The sequence below is a fragment of the Pseudophryne corroboree genome, chromosome 1 (genome assembly GCF_028390025.1).
Source record: "Pseudophryne corroboree isolate aPseCor3 chromosome 1, aPseCor3.hap2, whole genome shotgun sequence".
Lineage (NCBI taxonomy): Eukaryota > Metazoa > Chordata > Amphibia > Anura > Myobatrachidae > Pseudophryne > Pseudophryne corroboree.
Genome location: NC_086444.1, coordinates 466,047,318 through 466,069,509, shown reverse-complemented (window position 1 = coordinate 466,069,509; position 22,192 = coordinate 466,047,318). Strand labels below are relative to the sequence as shown.

Sequence of the window (22,192 nt, the reverse complement as noted above, 5' to 3'; positions counted from 1 at the left end):
CTAGTAACAGAACACTTTTAAAATAATATGTACCGGGACCAATGACCATGTGCTCCAAACTGGGGGTAGGGGTGGCTTATTGCACATAAAACCCCTGACAATGAGCAGGAACACATCCACCATTGACAGTCACAACGTTTAAAGGTTGGTGTTGCCTTGAACTTATTGTGTGGTACATAATTTGTAAGGGGCATTACTCTGTGGGGCACAATATGGTGTAAGGGGCATTACTATGTGCCAGCCTTTTGCACCTGTCAACTATAAACACTGTCGACCTTTTACATGTCACCCTAATAACCATGCTAACCTTTTGACCATGTTGACCTAAAGCATATCAACCATTAGTGGTTGACCTATTGACTGTCAACCTATAGTCCGGAGACTAACTGAAAGATACAGTAGTGTAAGGAATAGTATATTATCCAGCAGGGCAGAGTAATAATGTAAGCCTCTTATCAAACCGCTGCAGGAAAACTACATATCATAACTTGCTTTTACACATGGATATGCATAACCTGAATTACATTGATAATGAAATGATGAAAGTTAATTATGGAACATGGCTGATATTGTTCTTCTTTCACCTCAAAAGGATATCTACCTGTTTGGAGGACTTGTGGAGACTGAACATAAGACTGAGATGTTGAAATGTGATCTTATGAAATTAAGTCTTGGTAAGCAAAAAAATCCTCAGTAGATAACAGTAGATGGTATGGTGACAGGTTAGCGTGAATTAATCCCACAAGTACTGTGTGTGATTTTAAAAGGACAGTTGACAACTAAAGTCCAGCCCCATTTGTGTGAGCCATTATATGGTTATTCTTATTTCTCTGACGTCCTAGTGGATGCTGGGGACTCCGTAAGGACCATGGGGAATAGACGGGCTCCGCAGGAGACTGGGCACTCTATAAGAAAGATTTGGTACTATCTGGTGTGCACTGGCTCCTCCCTCTATGCCCCTCCTCCAGACCTTAGTTAGATTTCTGTGCCCGGCCCGAGCTGGTTGCACACTAGGAGCTCTCCTGAGCTTCTAGAAAGAAAGTTTAAATTAGGTTTTTTATTTTACAGTGAGACCTACTGGCAACAGGCTCACTGCATCGAGGGACTAAGGGGAGAAGAAGCGAACCTACCTGCTTGCAGCTAGCTTGGGCTTCTTAGGCTACTGGACACCATTAGCTCCAGAGGGATCGACCGCAGGACCCTTCCTTGGTGTTCGTTCCCGGAGCCGCGCCGCCGTCCCCCTTACAGAGCCAGAAGCATGAAGATGGTCCGGAAAATCGGCGGCAGAAGACTTCAGTCTTCACCAAGGTAGCGCACAGTACTGCAGCTGTGCGCCATTGCTCCTCATACACACTTCACACTCCGGTCACTGAGGGTGCAGGGCGCTGGGGGGGGGGGCGCCCTGAGCAGCAATAATATCACCTTGGCTGGCAAAATAACCACAATATATAGCCCCAGAGGCTATATATGTGGTAATTACCCCTGCCAGAATACAGAAAAAAGCGGGAGAAAAGTCCGCCGAAAAAGGGGCGGAGCCATCTCCCTCAGCACACTGGCGCCATTATTCCCTCACAGTTCCGCTGGAAGGAAGCTCCCTGACTCTCCCCTGCAGTCTACACTACAGAAAGGGTAAAAAAGAGAGGGGGGCACTAAATTTGGGTGCAGTTTAATACAATAAGCAGCTATAAAGAAAGGGTCATAATTCAGTTAGTCCCTGTATTTTTATAGCGCTCTGGTGTGTGCTGGCATACTCTCTCTCTGTCTCCCCAAAGGGCTTTTGTGGGGTCCTGTCTCCTTTAAGAGCATTCCCTGTGTGTGTGCGGTGTGTCGGTACGGCTGTGTCGACATGTTTGATGAGGAGACTTATGTGGAGGCGGAGCAGATGCCTATAAATGTGTTGTCACCCCCTGCGGGGCAGACACCTGAGTGGATGAACTTATGGAAGGAATTACGTGCAAGTGTCGACTCCTTACATAAAAAATTTGACGACATGCCAAATGCCGGACAGCCGGCTTCTCAGCTCGTGCCTGCCCAGACGATTCAAAGGCCGTCAGGGGCCCTGAAACGACCACTACCTCAGATGGCAGACACAGATGTCGACACGGATACTGGTGCAAGTGTCGACGACGATGAGTCAAATTTAATGTCCACTAGGGCCATTTGTGGCATGATTGAGGCAATGAAAGAGGTATTACACCTTTCTGATATAAACCCAGGTACCTCTAAAAAGGGTATTATGTTTGGGGAGAAAAACTACCAATAGTTTTTCCCCCATCTGAGGAATTGAATGATGTGTGTGAAGAAGCGTGGGCTTTCCCCGATAAAAAATTGGTGATTTCAAAAAAATTACTAATGGCGTTCCCTTTCTCGCCAGAGGATAGGTCACGTTGGGAAACTCCCCCTAGGGTGGATAAAGCGCTCACACATTTGTCTAAAAAGGTGGCACTACCGTCTCCGGATACGGCCGCCCTAAAGGAATCTGCTGATAGAAAGCAGGAGGCTATCCTAAAATCTATATGCACACACACTGGTGTTATACTGAGACCAGCTATTGCTTCAGCCTGGATGTGCAGTGCTGCTGCTGCTTGGTCAGATTCCCTGTCGGAAAATATTGACACCCTAGACAGAGACACTATATTGCTAACCATAGAGCATATAAAAGACTCAGTCTTATACATGAGAGATGCACAGAGGGAGATCTGCCGGCTGGCATCTAGAATAAGTGCATTGTCCATTTCTGCTAGGAGAGGCTTATGGACTCGGCAGTGGACAGGAGATGCAGATTCTAAAAGGCACATGGAAGTTTTGCCTTATAAGGGTGAGGAGTTATTCGGGGACGGTCTCTCAGACCTTGTTTCCACAGCAACAGCTGGGAAGTCTGCATTTTTGCCCCATGTCCCCTCACAGCCTAAGAAAGCACCGTATTACCAAGTACAGTCCTTTCGACCCCAGAAAAACAGGTGGGGAAAAGGCGGGTCCTTTCTGTCTAGAGGCAGAGGAAGGGGGAAAAAGCTGCAACACACAGCAGGTTCCCAGGACCAAAAGTCCTCCCCCGCTTCTTCCAAATCCGCCGCATGACGGTGGGGCTCCACAGGCGGAGCCAGGTACGGTGGGGGCCGCCTCAAGAATTTCAGCGATCAGTGGGCTCGCTCACGGGTGGATCCCTGGATCCTTCAAGTAGCATCTCAGGGGTACAAGCTGGAATTCGAGGCGCCTCCCCCCCGCCGTTTCCTCAAATCGGCCTTACCGACGACTCCCTCGGGCAGGGAGGCTGTGCTAAAGGCCATTCACAAGCTGTATTCCCAGCAGGTGATAGTCAAGGTACCCCTACTTCAACAAGGCCGGGGCTACTATTCCACACTGTTTGTGGTACCGAAACCAGACGGTTCGGTGAGACCCATTTTAAATTTGAAATCCTTGAACACTTACATAACAAAATTCAAGTTCAAGATGGAATCGCTCAGGGCGGTTATTGCAAGCCTGGACGAGGGGGATTACATGGTATCCCTGGACATCAAGGATGCTTACCTGCATGTCCCCATTTACCTTCCTCACCAGGAGTACCTCAGATTTGTGGTACAGGATTGCCATTACCAATTCCAGACACTACCGTTTGGACTGTCCACGGCACCGAGGGTGTTTACCAAAGTAATGGCAGAAATGATGATACTCCTTCGAAAAAAGGGAGTTTTAATTATCCCGTACTTGGACGATCTCCTTATAAAGGCGAGGTCCAGGGAGCAGTTACTGGTCGGAGTAGCACTATCTCGGGAAGTGCTACAACAGCATGGCTGGATTCTAAACATTCCAAAGTCACAACTGGTTCCTTCCACTCGCTTACTGTTCCTGGGGATGATTTTGGACACAGAACTGAAAAAAGTGTTTCTCCCGCAGGAGAAAGCCAAGGAGCTGTCATCTCTAGTCAGAGACCTCCTAAAACCGAAACGGGTATCGGTGCATCACTGCACACGAGTCCTGGGAAAAATGGTGGCTTCATACGAAGCTATTCCATTCGGCAGGTTCCATGCGAGGACCTTCCAGTGGGACCTCTTGGACAAGTGGTCGGGATCGCATCTTCAGATGCATCAACTGATAACCCTGTCTCCAAGGACCAGGGTGTCTCTACTGTGGTGGCTGCAGAGTGCTCATCTTCTAGAGGGCCGCAGTTTCGGCATACAGGACTGGGTCCTGGTGACCACGGATGCCAGCCTTCGAGGCTGGGGAGCAGTCACACAGGGAAGAAACTTCTAAGGACTATGGTCAAGTCAGGAGACTTCCCTACACATAAATATTTTGGAACTGAGGGCCATTTACAATGCCCTTAGTCAGGCAAAACCCCTGCTTCAAAACCAGCCGGTACTGATCCAGTCAGACAACATCACGGCAGTCGCCCATGTGAACCGACAGGGCGGCACAAGAAGCAGGATGGCGATGGCAGAAGCCACAAGGATTCTCCGATGGGCGGAAAATCACGTCTTAGCACTGTCAGCAGTGTTCATTCCGGGAGTGGACAACTGGGAAGCAGACTTCCTCAGCAGACACGACCTACACCCGGGAGAGTGGGGACTTCATCCAGAAGTCTTCCTACTGTTGGTAAACCGTTGGGAAAGGCCACAGGTGGACATGATGGCGTCCCGCCTCAACAAAAAGCTAAAGAGATATTGCGCCAGGTCAAGGGACCCTCAGGCGATAGCTGTGGACGCTCTAGTGACACCGTGGGTGTACCAGTCGGTTTATGTGTTCCCTCCTCTGCCTCTCATACCAAAGGTACTGAGAATAATAAGAAGGCGAGGAGTAAGAACGATACTCGTGGTTCCGGATTGGCCAAGAAGGGCTTGGTACCCAGAACTTCAAGAAATGATATCAGAGGACCCATGGCCTCTACCGCTCAGACAGGATCTGCTACAGCAGGGGCCCTGTCTGTTCCAAGACTTACCGCGGCTGCGTTTGACGGCATGGCGGTTGAATTCCGGATCCTAAAGGAAAAGGGCATTCCGGAGGAAGTTATTCCTACGCTGATAAAAGCCAGGAAAGAAGTAACCGCGAACCATTATCACCGTATTTGGCGAAAATATGTTGCGTGGTGTGAGGCCAGGAAGGCCCCAACAGAGGAATTTCAGCTGGGTCGGTTTCTGCACTTCCTACAGTCGGGAGTGACTATGGGCCTAAAATTGGGTTCCATTAAGGTCCAGATTTCGGCCCTGTCGATTTTCTTCCAGAAAGAACTGGCTTCACTGCCTGAAGTTCAGACTTTTGTAAAGGGAGTGCTTCATATTCAGCCCCCTTTTGTGCCTCCCGTGGCACCTTGGGATCTCAATGTGGTGTTGAGTTTCCTAAAATCACATTGGTTTGAACCACTTAAAACTGTGGATCTGAAATATCTCACGTGGAAAGTGGTCATGTTATTGGCCTTGGCTTCGGCCAGGCGTGTCAGAATTGGCGGCTTTGTCTTGTAAAAGCCCTTATCTGATTTTCCATATGGATAGGGCAGAATTGAGGACTCGTCCCCAGTTTCTCCCTAAGGTGGTATCTGATTTTCACTTGAACCAACCTATTGTGGTGCCTGCGGCTACTAGGGACTTGGAGGATTCCAAGTTACTGGATGTAGTCAGGGCCTTGAAACTTTATGTTTCCAGGACGGCTGGAGTCAGGAAGACTGACTCGCTTTTTGTCCTGTATGCACCCAACAAGATAGGTGCTCCTGCTTCTAAGCAGACTATTGCTCGCTGGATTTGTAGCACAATTCAGCTGGCGCATTCTGCGGCTGGATTGCCGCATCCTAAATCAGTGAAAGCCCATTCCACGAGGAAAGTGGGCTCATCTTGGGCGGCTGCCCGAGGGGTCTCGGCTTTACAACTTTGCCGAGCTGCAACTTGGTCAGGGACACGTTTGCTAAATTCTACAAATTTGATACCCTGGCTGAGGAGGAACTTGAGTTCTCTCATTCGGTGCTGCAGAGTCATCCGCACTCTCCCGCCCGTTTGGGAGCTTTGGTATAATCCCCATGGTCCTTACGGAGTCCCCAGCATCCACTAGGACGTCAGAGAAAATAAGATTTTACTCACCGGTAAATCTATTTCTCGTAGTCCGTAGTGGATGCTGGGCGCCCATTCCAAGTGCGGATTGTCTGCAATACTTGTATATAGTTATTGCCTAACTAAAGGGTTATTGTTGAGCCATCTGTTGAGAGGCTCTGTTATATTTCATACTGTTAACTGGGTATAGTATCACGAGTTATACGGTGTGATTGGTGTGGCTGGTATGAGTCTTACCCGGGATTCAAAATCCTTCCTTCATGTGTCAGCTCTTCCGGGCACAGTATCCTAACTGAGGTCTGGAGGAGGGGCATAGAGGGAGGAGCCAGTGCACACCAGATAGTACCAAATCTTTCTTATAGAGTGCCCAGTCTCCTGCGGAGCCCGTCTATTCCCCATGGTCCTTACGGAGTCCCCAGCATCCACTACGGACTACGAGAAATAGATTTACCGGTGAGTAAAATCTTATTTATTCATTGGTGGGAGTGTTATGGGCATGCCATTGAAAGCAGCTGCATTCTCAGATGCACAGCCACTTCCACAGAGGCCATGTTCGGAGAAATCGCACCTGCCATAGGCCCAAACTAGGGAGGCAGGGAAACACCACCTCAAACATTTAGAAAATATAGTATCACACTTCACAGGGGTCGCCGGTGATAAGCAGCTGACTTGGGTCCAGGTAATTCTTACTCGTTACCCTCCTCTCGGCACCTCTGCAACTACTGGCGGTGTTACAGTGTGCACAGGCACAGAAAGTGGGCGTCTCAGGGTGTGCACATTCAGCCATTTGCTAGTACACAAGGGGAAGGCTGAAACTAGCATTTGTGTATTATCGCACCTGCTACTCCAGCAACAGATGCTAGAGGACATAGGCCCAAATGTATTAAGCCTTAACAAGAGAAAAAGTGGAGACGGATAAAGAGACCAGCCAATCAGCTTCCTAACTGCCCTGCCACAGGCTGTGTTTGAAAAATGATTGGCTGGTCATCATTTATCACTCTTTATCTGTCTCCACTTTATCTCTTGTTAAGGCTTTTTTTGCAGCCTGTGCGATCAACTAGACGCCTCCTATGGGGGAGTGAATTTTTGCATAGCAAGGCTGCGATCGCTTGTGCGGCCGAGCTATGCAAAAACATTTTGTGCAGATGAGGAGTAGGTCTGGACTTACTTACCCACTGCAATGACTTCAGCGTCTCAGGTCCCGGAATTGACATCAGACACCCGCCCTGCAAATGCCTGGACACGCCTGTGTTCGGATCTTCACTCCCCGAAAATGGTCAGTTGCAACCCCGGAATGCCTCCCTCCTGCCAATCACGTTGCGATTGCGGGAGCGATCGTTTTCTTCTTTAATTCAGTCACTGCCCGGGCAGCGGCGCGCCTGCGCATTGCGCCCACTGTGCATGCGCATTCCGGACCCGTTCGCACGGCTGCAAAAAAAAAAAAGCAGCATTCGGACGGGTCGGAATGACCCCCATAGTGTGGTGTGTAAATATAAATCAACATAGCATACTTTGGGCCTAATTTAAACCGTATCGCAGCAGCAAAATTGTTCTCTAATGGGCAAAACCATGTGCACTGCAGGCGGGGGGGGGGGGGGGGAGGCAGGTATAACGTGCAGAGAAATTTAGATTTGTGTGGCTTATTTTATTTATGTGCATGGTAAATACTGGCTGCATTATTTTTACACTGCAATTTAGATTTTAGTTTAAACACACCCCACCCAAATCTAACTCTCTCTTCACATGTTATATTTGTATGGAGGGGCTCACTGGGTCACTTACAACCCTCCACTTCCTAGCTCTCCTCTGGTCTGGAAGCTATGTTGGAAATCTCTGTCTGCACTGCATACTGGTCTGCTCATATTCTGGCTGTTTGTACTTACTTGAACTTTGTACTTTTATTTTGTATTTGCAACTGTATTTAATTGTATTTCTCATACGTCCTAGAGGATGCTGGGGACGCTTCAAGAACCATGGGGTATAGATGGGATCCGCAGGAGACATGGGCACTTTAAAACATTGAAAGGGGTGTGAATTGGCTCCTCCCTCTATGCTCCTCCTCCAGACTCCAGTTTAGAATCTGTGCCCAGGCAGACTGGATGCACAACTGAGGAGCTCTACTGAGTTTCTCGGAAAAGACTTTATGTTAGGTTTTTTATTTTCAGGGAGGCTGCTGGCAACGGTCTCCCTGCATCGTGGGACTTAGGGGAGAGAAGTCAGACCTACTTCTAGGGAGTTAAAGGCTCTGCTTCTTGGCTACAGGACACCATTAGCTCCTGAGGGTTTGGAACACTAGGTACGCCTAGGGCAGGGCCAAAACTAGGATTTTCGTCACCCGGGGCAAGGCAATAGTTTGCGCCCCCCCCATTAAAAAACGGGGGGGGGGACAAGAGTATAACAAACTCTGTCAGACTAAAATATCAGATTACCAGGAAATTTGAAAAAAGGGGATAGTATTGAACAATATTCCCCTATGTGCCACAAATGCCCTACAGTATGCGTCACATGCCCTGCCAGTGTGTTCAACTACATGCTCCACTGTGTGTCCCCATACATTGCACTATATCATAACACTTCATCACTGCACTACATTCCCCTATCCACTGCACTACATCACTATACTACATCCCCTACACGCTGAACTACATCAGTACACTACATGACCCTATGCACTGCACTACATACCCTATATGCTACACTACATCACTACACTACATCCCCTTATATGCTTCACCACATCTGTGCACTACATGCCCCTATATACCAGGGACGTGCAGTCAGAGGAGGCAGTGCCTCCCCTGTCATTAATGATTAAAATATTATAAAGAAGATACTTATGACACATATTCTGTGTCATGAGTATCTGCTTTATATTATCCTAATCATTACTAGTGTGTAAAATGGGGTTGGGAGGCACCGATCGTGGTGCCTCCCTGTCAGATAGGGAAAGGTATGGAGAGCGGGGGGCGGGCACGGGCGGGGCCTAGCAATGGGCATTAAAAGCCCATTAAAATAACATGGGAAAGCGGCACCATTAGCGGTGCCGCTTTCACACAGGGACGTGCTTTCAACCTATGAAAGCACGTCCCATGTCAGTCAGGCCACAGTGATTAGCCAGCGGATCCGTCACTGGATCCGCTGTCAATCACTGTTGTGGGCGCGGCGGAGGTGCGGGTGTCGGCGGAGGTGCTGGCGGCGATAGGCGGCGGAGGTGCTGGCGGCGATAGGCGGTGGAGGTGGCCGGGCGCGGGTGGCGGTTTAGAGTTTGGGCAGCGGAGCGGTACCAATTTCAAAAATGGCGCCATACCGTAATTTTTGAAATTCAAGATGGCCGCTGCGAGCCAATCACAGCTCGCCGCGTCATCGCCCCGCCCCCTCCGGCTGACTTATATAAGTCAGCGCGAGGGAGCGGCTGTCAGTCCGACGGCGGAGGAGGAGCGGAGAAGAGCTCCTGAAGGCAGAAGACGTAGGAAGTCCTGGATGGGCGGCGGCTATGCAAAAGAGCTTAGCAGCCGCCGCCCACCAGGTGAAGATGCTGAAAGCCCTGGGGAAGGCGGCGGCCATGCAAAAGAGCTTAATGGCCGCCGCCTCCCAGGTGAAGACGCCGGAGGAAGACACTGGAAGCCCTGGGGAGGTGGCGCCCCCCCAGGTGAAGACGCCGGAAGCCCTGGGGAGGCGGCGGCCATGCAAAAGAGCTTAAAGGCCGCCGCCCCCAGGTGAAGACGCTGTCAAATAAACTATTTTTTTTTTTAAAGAGACTGGTGTTTTTATTTTTATATTTTCTTTACAGGTGGAGAACAGGTGCCAGTAGGCCATTTATGTCCGGGCATGCTGGCACTTGTGGTTCTCCATGTGCCAGCATGCTGGGGCAGGCTTGCTGGGACCTGTTGGCCACCTGTAAAGAACAATATTACTGTTCTTTACAGGTGGACCACAGGTGCCAGCGGGCCATTTATGTCCGGGCATGCTGGCACTTGTGGTTCTCCAAGTGCCAGCATGCTGGGGCAGGCTTACTGGGACCTGTAGGCCACCTGTCAAGAACAATATTAACAATGAACCCCGCACCCACCGCCACCAGGGGTGCGGGGCATAGCACTGGGCTATCAGCCCAGTGCAGGTTGTTGCTCGGGAGAGGGACCCCATTTTCATTTTTTGGGGTCCCCACTTCCGAGGAATTCCAGCCCTGGGATGACTGGTTTTGGGGGGACAGATTAATGTTATGGTAGGGGGACCCCATACCGAGTGTCTCCCCTGCTATGGCATTACCCCCCCCTGGCTGGTTCTGCCCGGTGCTGGTTTCACGAATGTGGGGGGGGGGAGCTACACTTTTTTTTTTTTACCCCACTCTATGGGGAGGGGGGTGGGGGTGGCTGCTTGTGCCTCCCCAGCCACCGCGCCTCACCGCACGCCACTGCTATATACTGCAATACATTACTACACTACATACCCTATATGGTACACTACATCACTACACTACATCCCCCTATAAGCTACACCAAATTCCCCCATCTGGGAGGCAAAGCGGAGCTTGATACTGCTAAATGAGAGCACAGTGCGCTTCTATAGCTTGCACAGTGCACCGCGGGTTCACTACGGCTGGCCGGCGGTCGGGCTCCCGGCGACCAGCATCCCGGCGCCGGGAGCCCGACCGCCGGCTTACCGACAGCGTGGCGAGCGCAAATGAGCCCCTTGCGGGCTCGCCGCACTACGCGCGCCACACTATTTTACTCTCCCTCTATGGGGGTCGTGGACCCCCACGAGGGAAAATAAGTGTCGGTATGCCGGCTGTCGGGCTCCCGGCGCCGGTATACTGAGCGCCGGGAGCCCGACCGCCGGCATACAGAAGACCACCCGTGCACCGCACGCTAGTCGCAGCACTGCGTGGCAAAGAAGAGAGTTTAAATACAGTAGCTGGCATAGGAGAGATCCCAGGTACTGGAGCTCACCCACACATCATTGGAGCCAGCTGTGGGCAGACAGGTGGGTCAGAGACAATGCCAAGGGTGCTGTCTGCTGCCTCCCTGCTGGTAAAAAAACAAAACCCTGTTCCTCTGTAACTCCTTGGCGCCCCCTCAAATCCTGCACCCGGGGCACATGCCCCCTAAGCCCTGCCTAGGGGTTCACTCCCAGAGCCCGCCGGCACCCCCCTTGCAGAGCCAGAAGTCAGAAGACAGGTGAGTAGAAGAAGATAGAAGACTTCAGTGACGGCTTTCTGAGGTAACACACAGCGATCGCGCTGTGCGCCATGCTCCCATACACAGCGGCACTGCAGAGTGCAGGGTGCAGGGGGGGGGGGGCGCCCTAGGCAGCATTAAAACACCTCTTTAAAGGCTGGCAGAGTGATATTGAAGTGCCTTGGCACTAAATTCTGATAAAGCCTAATCTATATCCTATATTAAACACTCTAAAAGGTTAAAGAACACAGTACGCAATTGGCATATGGAATACCGTAAGAGTACGCACGTAGCGTAACGAACGCTTAGCCGTGGACGAGACGCACGAGCGGCACGTTCGCTCACGGCTTAGAGCGTAAAGGCAAGCACGCTATAGGCTGCCGACTAACGTAATGATACGCTATCAGCGTAGCGGACGCTCGAGACCACGAGGAGATCACAAGCGGCGCTGACGCTCACAGAGTTAAACCTTTATAACTATACCATAAACAATGTACTTATACTGTAAACCCTTGTGCAGTGATAAGGTGTAAATGCAACACAATGTAACTCAGTTAGTTTCAAAGCTGTATGAGCGTCTGTGATGCTCTGAGAACCCTTTAGCAATATAATAAACACTCAAATACCGGTCTAAGGGTCTAACACCTTTTAAGGGAAGAGAATGAACGTTCAATTGCAAAAGAATACACAATACAAGTTATACACTACCAAAATAACATAAAATACCTAACCGAATTACTACACGTTAAAATACAACAAAGACACAATTACATTTAAGGGGGGACGGAGAGAGAGAATGGCTTACAACAAAATAGGAGATAAATATGGTTGCAGAGAACTTACGCACAAGGGGAAACAATCGCAAGCGCCTTTCTGGATATCCAGCTCCCGATTATCAGTGATGAGAACCGTTGAAAAGAGTAGAGAGCTGGCCCAGATCGGCTTGTCCTTTTATACACTACACACAATACAGTACAATGGTCCCTACATTCTTATTGTTCATTGGACACAGGAATTCGTCTCCACATTATAACAAAAGGTCATAGGTTGGTTCATACAGGTGGGCTGTGACTATTCCAAATTGCTCAGGTGGAAGGGAAACTAGGTTTCCCGTCGCATGGGTAATAAAGTGCAAATATAGTAAATGTCCATAAACTTCTTATGCCCATAACTAAACGCACGAGCGATTAATCCGCTTCAAACCAACACCGGAATATTGCTAATTATATTCTCTTCCGATGGATACTAAACACCACTGTGTAACCCCTGTCTGACCCTTCGTATCAAACAAAGAGGAATCTCTTTGTCCCCGAACATGCTATATTAACTTAACTTTCAGATTCTATCAAAGGGACCATAATCTACAAAATACATTATATGACTAAAATATGTTACTGATTGAGTCGCCCGCTAGACGTACACAAACTCTACCGTAAATGCACATACCGTGCGCCTGCGGGTGCACGCGACTGTGAGTATACGCACGCACGGGAGGGCTCATGCACGTGCAGCAGGCACTCGCATGAGGTGCATATATGGCAATGTGCAGCGTGATATTTTTCTGACTTTGACAGTCCACCCTTTAGCAGTCACCAATAACTGCCACTTCCTAAAACAGCTCAAAAAGAGAAAAATATATGTCATGTATAATACATTTCTATGATTGGGTAGGGGAGAAGAGAAGAAGGTGAGAAAAAGGTATGATCTAGTGAGATAGTAGAAGCATGTATGTATGAGTCCATGTTTGAGGGGTCATGTATCATCGTGCCGTACGTGTTTTAAATCAAGCTTCGAGGTATTGCGAAGTATACATTTGAATTCCTTCTTATCCCGTGGTACGGGTCTGTGGATGGGCTGTCAAACTTTACCGAGCTCTTTTCGGCTTTTGGTTGCAACAAAATGGGGGAGCACATTTTAGTTGATGATACATGAATGGGGGGGATATGTGAGTGCTGATATCTGTGCCTGTATTCCCTATCGACTATGTGTGTCATTACCTGAAGGTTGTAGAAATGAAGATAAAGAGCAATTATGGTAAATGCAGTCATAAACTATGTGAGTTTAATATACATTTGCCGATTGAGGTCTTGTCTTGTGTCTTGTCTTGTCTTGTCTCGATGTACATGTTGACTGTAGTCTCCTGATGCCTTTGCTATAAACGGTGTGCAAAAAGCTTTTTCAATGTCCATAGACTTACAAAAAATGTTGGGCTAGCGTAAAGTTAAAGTTACTAGGGATATGGGGGTCTATGGCATAGTCCATCAGTTGTCTGTGTAAAAGGTTATCAAATTCTTCTTCCAAGCAGATGTCTTTTTACCTTGGAGGAAAACAAAGGAGAAACGGGTGAAAGAAACGGACCGTGGAATCACATTTTCATCACAACATTGTCTCTATCGTTGGGTCATAAACCAAATCAGTCGTTGTTATTACAGTATCTTCACTTCTTCAACTCATCACTCGGGCGCTACGTTTACACTTTGTTAAAACCCGAACGCATCTAAATATCAGACCGACCAATATGATGACACCCAGAATACACAGAAGAAATTTCCCTACATCCATGATAATTCCTTGAGCCCATTCTCCTAAACCAGAGAACCAATTTCGCGGGTTCAACCATGACACCCAACTGGTCAGCTCATTACCCACAGCAGCAAGGGTGAGATTGTGTCTCCTGCGGAATTCCCACTTTAATTGGAGAATGTCGTCCATCTTTTGGTCTATGACCTCGACCGGGTCCTCGGTGCTATTCGTAATATAAGTGCAGCATTTTACGCCGTACTGCGTTGCCAGTGTGACACAATATCCACCCGTCACTGCCGTGAGATAATTAAGAACCATCCTATGCTGAACCAGTTCTGTTTTATAAGCTTGGAGCTCCCTTCCGGTATACCTGAATGTGTCATCATACATTTCAGTGATATTGTCTAATAAATTTGCAAGCGCAGATATATATTTATAATTTATCACTCCTCTGGCGGTACGAGTGATATCTAACACGATTAGGAATTGAATCCCGGTGGATTCATGGATCAGGTCAGAGGCCGGATGCTCTGTTCTTTCTATTAGGTGCCGTTTAACGATGTGCTCGTAATGAGTGTGAGTATAAGGAGCTTGGGCACTGCGGTGAATATCCTTCATTTTAGTGTGGGATACGGTCATTACCTCAGGCAGTACTTTTCCAATATAACATAACCCTTCTGAGTTTGGGGCAAGTCACTTATACGCCTTCCTCCCGCATATGAAATATGCATCATCGGGGAGAACATATGGGACGGAGTAGGACATAACCATATTACACATTTTCCATATGAAATCTCCTAACCCTAATTCTCCCATCTGTTTAGTACACGTATCAGTTTGTACGATATGTGCACAGTATCCTGGTGATACTTCTCCAACTCTCATGATCCTACTTCCTAGGGTATACCTATATCGGAAATATTTTCCACTACCGGCTATGTGGCGTATAAGTTCTGTATCTGTAGGCATTCTATCGGCTCTGTATGAAAAGGTCATGGTTTGGTTATTCCATGACACTTCCCAATTTCCCGGCTTTCGGGGATTGGAAATGTTAAAACATACTAGGGATCTATCCACATGATATTGGTGGAGCTTCAAACTAGGAGGACTGGAGATATTAAACCTCCTGTCCACCGGCCTCCCACCACTTAGCTCAAGTACCTCCCCTATAGTTAAAGGGAATGGCACTAATCCTGATTTGCTATGGCCTTGAGGTACTTGAGAGCATACCCAACAATCTGTCTGATTTAACACTTTACCCACTAAGGAGTGATAGTCACTCAATGGATGCCGGTCCATGTGGATATTAAAACTGGACTGACATTTCTTGATGCACCCATCCTCAACTACACTGTCACAGAGTCTACAGATACAGTTCTCTTCAGCTAACAATCCTTCACAATTTCTCCTATTGTCAATGCTATCAGATCGTTTTCTGATACTCGCCTTTGCTTGATGATTATGTTGTTCTTGGAAATCTACGCCTCCAACTTTGTCATCAGAACCCATTCCAGAACCTCTCTCGATCTCCATGGTACTCTCGCCGGAACAGACTGCTCTGGTCAACATCATGGTCAACAGGAAAATCCGGATCACAGTCTCTTGGGGCAAGTCCATCTTATAGGAGGAAATGGAGAAGAATGAGAAGGGGGAAAGAAATAATTGAGGGAGATGGGATGGGAAGTGGAGAAAAACAATAAAAGGGGACAGGGAATCGACAACTGCCTCCGATATTATTATTCTCAATGCTCAGGTGCCGTCTCAGTCCTCCTGAAACAGACACTCCAGTGATACAACTTCCTCTACCATCTGTTCTTTATCACGGGACCTCTCTGGATCAGCAACCTTCTTACAATGGGACGAATGAACCCAAGTCTCTCTCTCGGCAACCTTCAATGCTGTCGTGCTAATCAATAAGACTTGGTATGGTCCTTCCCATCTGTCAATAAGGCAACCTGAGCGTAGAAAATTCCGTATCATTACATAATCCCCAGGTTCAATGTCATGACAATTACTATCTGGCAGATCAGGAGTCACCAACTTCAAATTATCATTCTGATTCCTTAGCTGTTTACTCATCTTAACCAAATACTTTACAGTCACTTCATTGTTACACTTCAAATCATCCTGAGGGTTAATCATAACATGCGGTTGTCGACCGAACAGAATTTCAAAAGGGGACAGATTAAGAGGGGACCTGGGAGTGGTTCTGATGCTGTATAATACAATGGGCAAAGCTTCTGGCCATGTCAATCCTGTTTCTGCCATAACTTTGCTCAATTTATTTTTAATAGTGCTGTTCACTCTTTCTACTTTCGTACTCGCCTGGGGGCGGTACGGAGTGTGCAGCTTACTATCAATTCCCATCAACTTACACATTCCTTGAAAGACATCACCTGTAAAATGGGTACCCCTATCACTTTCAATTATTCTAGGGATACCGTATCTACACACAAATTCCTGCACAATTTTCTTAGCAGTAAACATAGCGGTGTTTGTGGCCGCAGGAAATGCTTCGACCCAATTTGAAAACACATCTATACAAACTAGTACATATTTCAAATTTCGACAAGGGGGTAATTGTATAAAATCAATTTGTATTACCTGAAAAGGGCTGCCTGTAGGTGGGATATGAGATGGTTCTGTTGGTATTGCCTTTCCGATATTCTTCCTCAAGCAGGTGAGGCATGGCATTGCTCTCTTTCCCGCATGGGAAGAAAATCCTGGGGCGCACCAATATGCTCTTACCAACTTGCACATCCCTTCCTTGCCTAGATGAGTCAGCCCATGTGCTGCTTCTGCTAAACTTGGAAGGTATGCTCTGGGTGCCACTGGTTTACCCTGTCCATCTGTCCAGAGTCCTGAGGACTCCTGGCCATATCCTTTTGCCCTCCAAACTGCCTTTTCCTGTGTGGAACACAAATTTTGCATTTCACACAATTTCTGTGTGTTGACGGTATTAAATACCATCCTTGTGTGGTGTCTGTTTGTCTGGGGGTACCAGCTGCTAACTTAGCAGCTTCGTCTGCTCGGCTGTTACCAAGTGATACCGGGTCTTGGCTATATGTATGTGCTTTACACTTGATAACAGCCACTCTGTCGGGTTCCTGTATCGCTGTTAGAAGCCTTTTGATGTGAGCTGCATGCGCTACCGGTGTACCAGCTGCCATCATGAAATTTCTGAGGCGCCATAGGGCTCCGAAATCATGGACTACTCCGAATGCGTATCTAGAATCGGTATAGATATTGGCTGATTTGCCCTTAGCCAATTCACATGCTCTGGTTAGGGCTACCAGTTCAGCAACCTGGGCTGAGTGAGGTGGGCCTAGCGGTTCTGCTTCTATGGTGCCTTGGTCATCCACGACTGCGTATCCAGTACACAAGTCTCCCGAGTCCGTCTGTCTGTGACAACTACCGTCAGTGTAGAAAGTAAGATCTACATCTTCCAGTGGGTTGTCACTGATGTCAGGCCTTGCCGTGAAATTTTGGGTCAAATATTCCATACAATCATGCGTGTCATCCCCTGTCTTAAATCCTCCTTCACTATTACTCTCATCCTCCACCCTTTGTGCCTGTCCAGGCACACCTGGGAGATACGTTGCCGGTTTTAATGCACTGCATCTCTTTATGGTGATGTTTACGGGGGCCATTAATGCCAATTCCCATCTTGTAAACCGTGCTGATGAGACGTGTCTAGTTTGAGCCGAATTCAGCAAGGCTGACACTGCATGTGGTGTATGGATTTTGAGGTTGTGTCCTAGCACTACATCTTCGCTTTTCGTTACTAGCAATGCTATCGCAGCGACACTTCGCAAGCATGTGGGGAGGGATCGCGCTACCGTATCTAACTGAGCGCTGTAGTATGCTACCGGCCTGCTGGCATCACCATGCTTTTGGGTTAGGACGCCTGCCGCGCAACCAGCACTTTCTGTTCCGTAGAGCTCAAAGGGTTTCCCATAGTCTGGCATACCTAATGCTGGTGCCTGCGTTAGGCACTGTTTAAGTCTCTCAAATGCCATCTCGGATCGTCTGTATGCGAAATCCGATCAGGTTTGTTTGATGAGACCATCTCCTGCAAAGGTAATGCTAGAATGGAAAAACCTGGGATCCAGTTACGGCAATACCCACACATTCCTAGAAACGTTCTGATCTGTTGCTGGGTTTGTGGCAGAGTCATGTCTCGAATTGCTTGAATTCTATCAGCGGTCAGGTGTCTCAGTCCCTGTGTCAGACAGTGTCCCAAATATTTTACTTTAGTCTGGCATAATTGCAACTTGTCTTTAGAAACCTTGTGTCCTGTGTCTGAAAGATGAAACAGGAGCTGTTTCGTATCTTTCAGGGATGCTTCCAGTGAATCTGAACACAGTAGTAGATCATCCACATACTGTATCAATATTGATCCACTCTCTGGTTGGAAAGACTGTAAACAATCATGCAAAGCCTGTGAAAATATACTTGGGCTGTCTATGAAACCTTGTGGTAATCGAGTCCATGTGTATTGGACTCCTCTGTATGTAAATGCAAACAAATATTGGCTGTCAGGGTACAGAGGTACCGAGAAGAAGGCGGAGCAGAGGTCAATAACAGTGAAAAATTTCGCAGTGGGAGGGATTTGCATAAGGATGACAGCTGGATTTGGCACTACGGGGAACTGACTCTCAACTATTTTGTTAATCCCCCTTAGATCCTGCACTAGCCTGTAACCCCTCCCCCCACTCTTTTTCACAGGGAAGATGGGACTATTGGCAGTGCTGGATGTTCTTACCAGAATGCCCTGTTGTAGCAAGCGCTCTATTACGGGGTATACTCCTAACTCCACCTCTGGCTTCAGAGGGTATTGTGGGATTTTTGGAGCTATCCTACCATCTTTTACTTGCACAACTACTGGAGCTATGTTTGCCATTAATCCAGTGTCTTGTCCATCTTTAGTCCAAAGTGACTCTGGTATTTGGGATGTCATTTCTTCTACCTAGGATGAACTCCTATTTATCATAACGGTATGTGACATTAATTTTGATGGGGTGTCTAGCATGTCTCGTACTTCTTGAGCGTGATTCTCAGGTATGTCTAAGAATACACCTTCAGGAGTGCAATAAATGACGCACCCCATTTTACACAATAAATCTCTTCCCAGGAGATTAGTCGGTGCCGATGCAGCCAGCAAAAAGGAATGCTTGGTATGCAAAGGCCCTATTGTAATCTCTGCTGGTTTGCTAACAGGGTAGTGCTGTACTACTCCCGTTGCTCCCATGGCTGGAATTGTCTTACCAGTGGTTCTCATGCCCACTGTCGAATTTATCACTGATTTGGCCGCCCCCGTATCTACAAGGAAATTTAATGATTTACCAGCTACATCAATTGTGATCTCGGGTTCACTTCCAAGACTTGCAATCAATTTCACTGGCTGCAGATTACAGGTGTGGCCACACCCCTATTGGGTATGGTGACCTCCCTGAATCGCGCTGGCAGCAATTACTTGTGGTGGGGGTAGATGGGAACTATCAGAGATTTGCCAGTCTCTTCTTGGGGGATACCTTTTGGTTTCCCCTGCATGTGGCTCATAGCTCCGCCCTTTCGGTCCTTGATCCCAATGTCTCGTATCAGGTCGTTGTCTAGGGGATTGATATGAATTTTGCCTTTGTTTTGTTTTACAATCACGTGACATGTGTCCCTCTCTGTGACAACTATAACATTTTATACCTCTTGACTTACCCACAGGGGTCACAGTTCTGGGCTGAGGTGGTGGCCCAGTAGTAAGAGCCTGTATGCTTACAGCCATTAATTTATCACTCTGTGACTCCCTGTGTCTGATGATATTCCGATCATGCCCAGCAGCAGCCTCTCCCAATGCATCCACCGACATACCTCTCCAATCAGGCCTGGTGGTTTGTATTCTATTCCTTAAAACCTCTTTTAGACCGTCCATTAATACTGAAACAGCTACTTCCCTGTGGTGTACATTAGTTTTAATGTCATCTATACCAGTGTACCTAGCCATATCCTGCAGAGCCCGGTGAAAATACTCTGGTGTGGATTCACCTTCTTTTTGTTTTATTGTAAAGATTTTATTCCACTTTACTACTGCAGGAAAATATACCCCTAACTGTAAGTTGATTCTCTTTACATTATCCTGATTATACTCGTCTGTTAGTGGTACTTCCTCATCTTACTTGCAATCAGCGATAAACTTTAACGGATCAACACTGGGGGGTAAACGTGCCCTCAAAACTGTCCTCCAATCTTTGTTATTTGGCTCTGCAGAATTTCCTAGCTCCCTAATATACTTTTGACATGCAACTAAGTCTTTCCTAGGATCAGGGAATTCAGACATCATTGATCTTAATTCTGCTCGGGAAAAGGGACAGTGCATGGCGATGTTCCTGACAGGAGTTGCTCCTGAAGTGTCAGTTTTCCCATTTGGTACTGCTATTACCCTAACAGGATTAAGTCCAACAACATCATTCTGAGTAGATTCTACAACATGTGGTGAAATGGTTTCAGCATAGTGTATGGTGCCGTACTTACCAGTCGATACGACCTCACCTGTCCCTCCGCTAGGGGCCTTTGATACTAATCTTACGGGTTGAGTCGTGCCTACTGCTGTTTCTGATATGGTGGCTGCTAGGGAGAGTGCTGATATTGTTGTGGGCTCATCCTCTTGGTCACAATCCTGGGGAAAGTTCAAAACAGGGTACAACTTGCACGGATTAGTGTTAGCATTAATTACTTTGGTTACATTATCCTTAACTTCTACACATTTAACATAACCCTGAGTGCCATTCTCTGCAACCAATTTCTCTCCAGGTATGTACGGTGGTGGGGGTGCAGTGGCTATCAGTTTCCTGATAGGGTTAGATCCAGTGGCTTGCGCCAACCCCCTTTGTATTTCACCTTCCTGTTGCCACAATGTTAAATAATCATAATGTTTAATACGCCTTTTTGAAGATTTAATCAGGCACACTCTTCTCCTTAAATTCTGTAATACTTCTGGGTTAAAACTACCTACCCGGGGAAACTTTTCCCCGTCATGCACATCATCCTTTCCCATTCATTGCACAACATTTCTGTGTGATGACCATATTTCTCACACATGATATACCTTGCCGACCCGATTGGTCGGTTTACCAAATCAACCTGAACCTGGGTTGATCGCCCCTTACCTGAACAACTGGCCCCCATCTCTGCAGGTGCTGCTTTCACTACCTCTGACTTCAAATCAGGGTCTTCGGCAACCCTTACAGAAAACCAAAATTTCCGGGGTAAGGCTGCGGTGGGGGTTTTGCAACGAGGTCCGCCCTCTTAACTCCGCCCACGCTGGCCAATACGGCGACCAAAGTTCCCAGAGGTTCCGTACCCAACCTAGGGCACCTAAGTACGTCTACTTGCTCGGGCGTGTGGGAGTGTCTTACCCTCCCCAGCAAGTGTTAGTCGCTGGAATGTCCCTGAGTGATCAGGCTACTTCCCTTAAAATAAAAAAAATTACACAAATCACGTTAACAATGTGCAAGTAGCGTTCTTCTGAATTCAAGACACGCTAATGCACACAATCACATGCGGTACAATCGTATCTGCACACAAGCAACTAATCTTATGTGCGGAACGATCAGTGGAATCGAAAATTTCTGCTGCGAATTCCTTCAGCGATGAGCTTCTTTGGCCTATATGGGTCTCGCACCAACCCTCTTCGGTTGTGCTTCTCTACTTCTAGTCTGCTGTACCTGTCTGTGACCTCCTGGTCTGTGACCTCCTGGTCTGTTATGTACAGCAGACTCTACTGCTCATTAATATGTCGAGACTAACAAGGGACGCCTCCCAAGCCACCCCACGATATCACTCTCGCTAGTGTACCTCTTTCTACTGGCCTATGGTTCCCACTTCCGTAATAAAAGAGAAATCTTATATATACACACTCTTACATTCGAACACTCTTATTTCTGTACAGAATTCCTTTCATTCAGTAATAGTCTAACCCAGAAGAATTGCAACAGAGAAAGTCTTTTTCTTTTAACTTTAAACTTTTGGATTTGAGATAGATTTGTGTTATTTTCGCGTTACTTCCTTATCGCCTATTAAAACAATACTATCGTGCGGTTTGTATTATGTGGGCGTATCCGTACGCTCCGTTGCGTAATATACGCTCCGTGCGTTGACCCTTGCGTTGCGTACGCCCTGCCCTTGTAAGGACACGTGTACACAGACCAAGTACGTCCACAGTAACACACTACACGTTTATCAATGTGAATGATCTTTAACAGTAATCCTTCACCGGACACCACTCAAATCTCCCTTGTATTCTAGGCGAGATTGTGTGCGTGCCTTTTACAATTATTCCCTTAAATATTACTTTTTTTATCTTTTAACTATTAATAACAACAAATGTCTCAGCACGTTTATCACTAGTGTGTGGCAATCAGGAGAATGAGGTACGGACAAATAATACTAAACAAGAAATACAGGTGT

General features: G+C 47.4%; 1 protein-coding gene across 3 annotated transcripts in view; it reads left to right on the top strand.

Moving 5' to 3' along the window:
- Positions 1–22,192, top strand: part of LOC134905261 (uncharacterized) — a 177,618-nt gene that overhangs the window by 73,382 nt on the left and 82,044 nt on the right. For all 3 annotated transcript variants that reach the window (XM_063914637.1, XM_063914620.1, XM_063914628.1), the window contains one exon: positions 593–674. In XM_063914637.1, the coding sequence (XP_063770707.1) occupies positions 593–674 (82 nt within the window). The remainder of the gene's footprint in view (positions 1–592; positions 675–22,192) is intronic.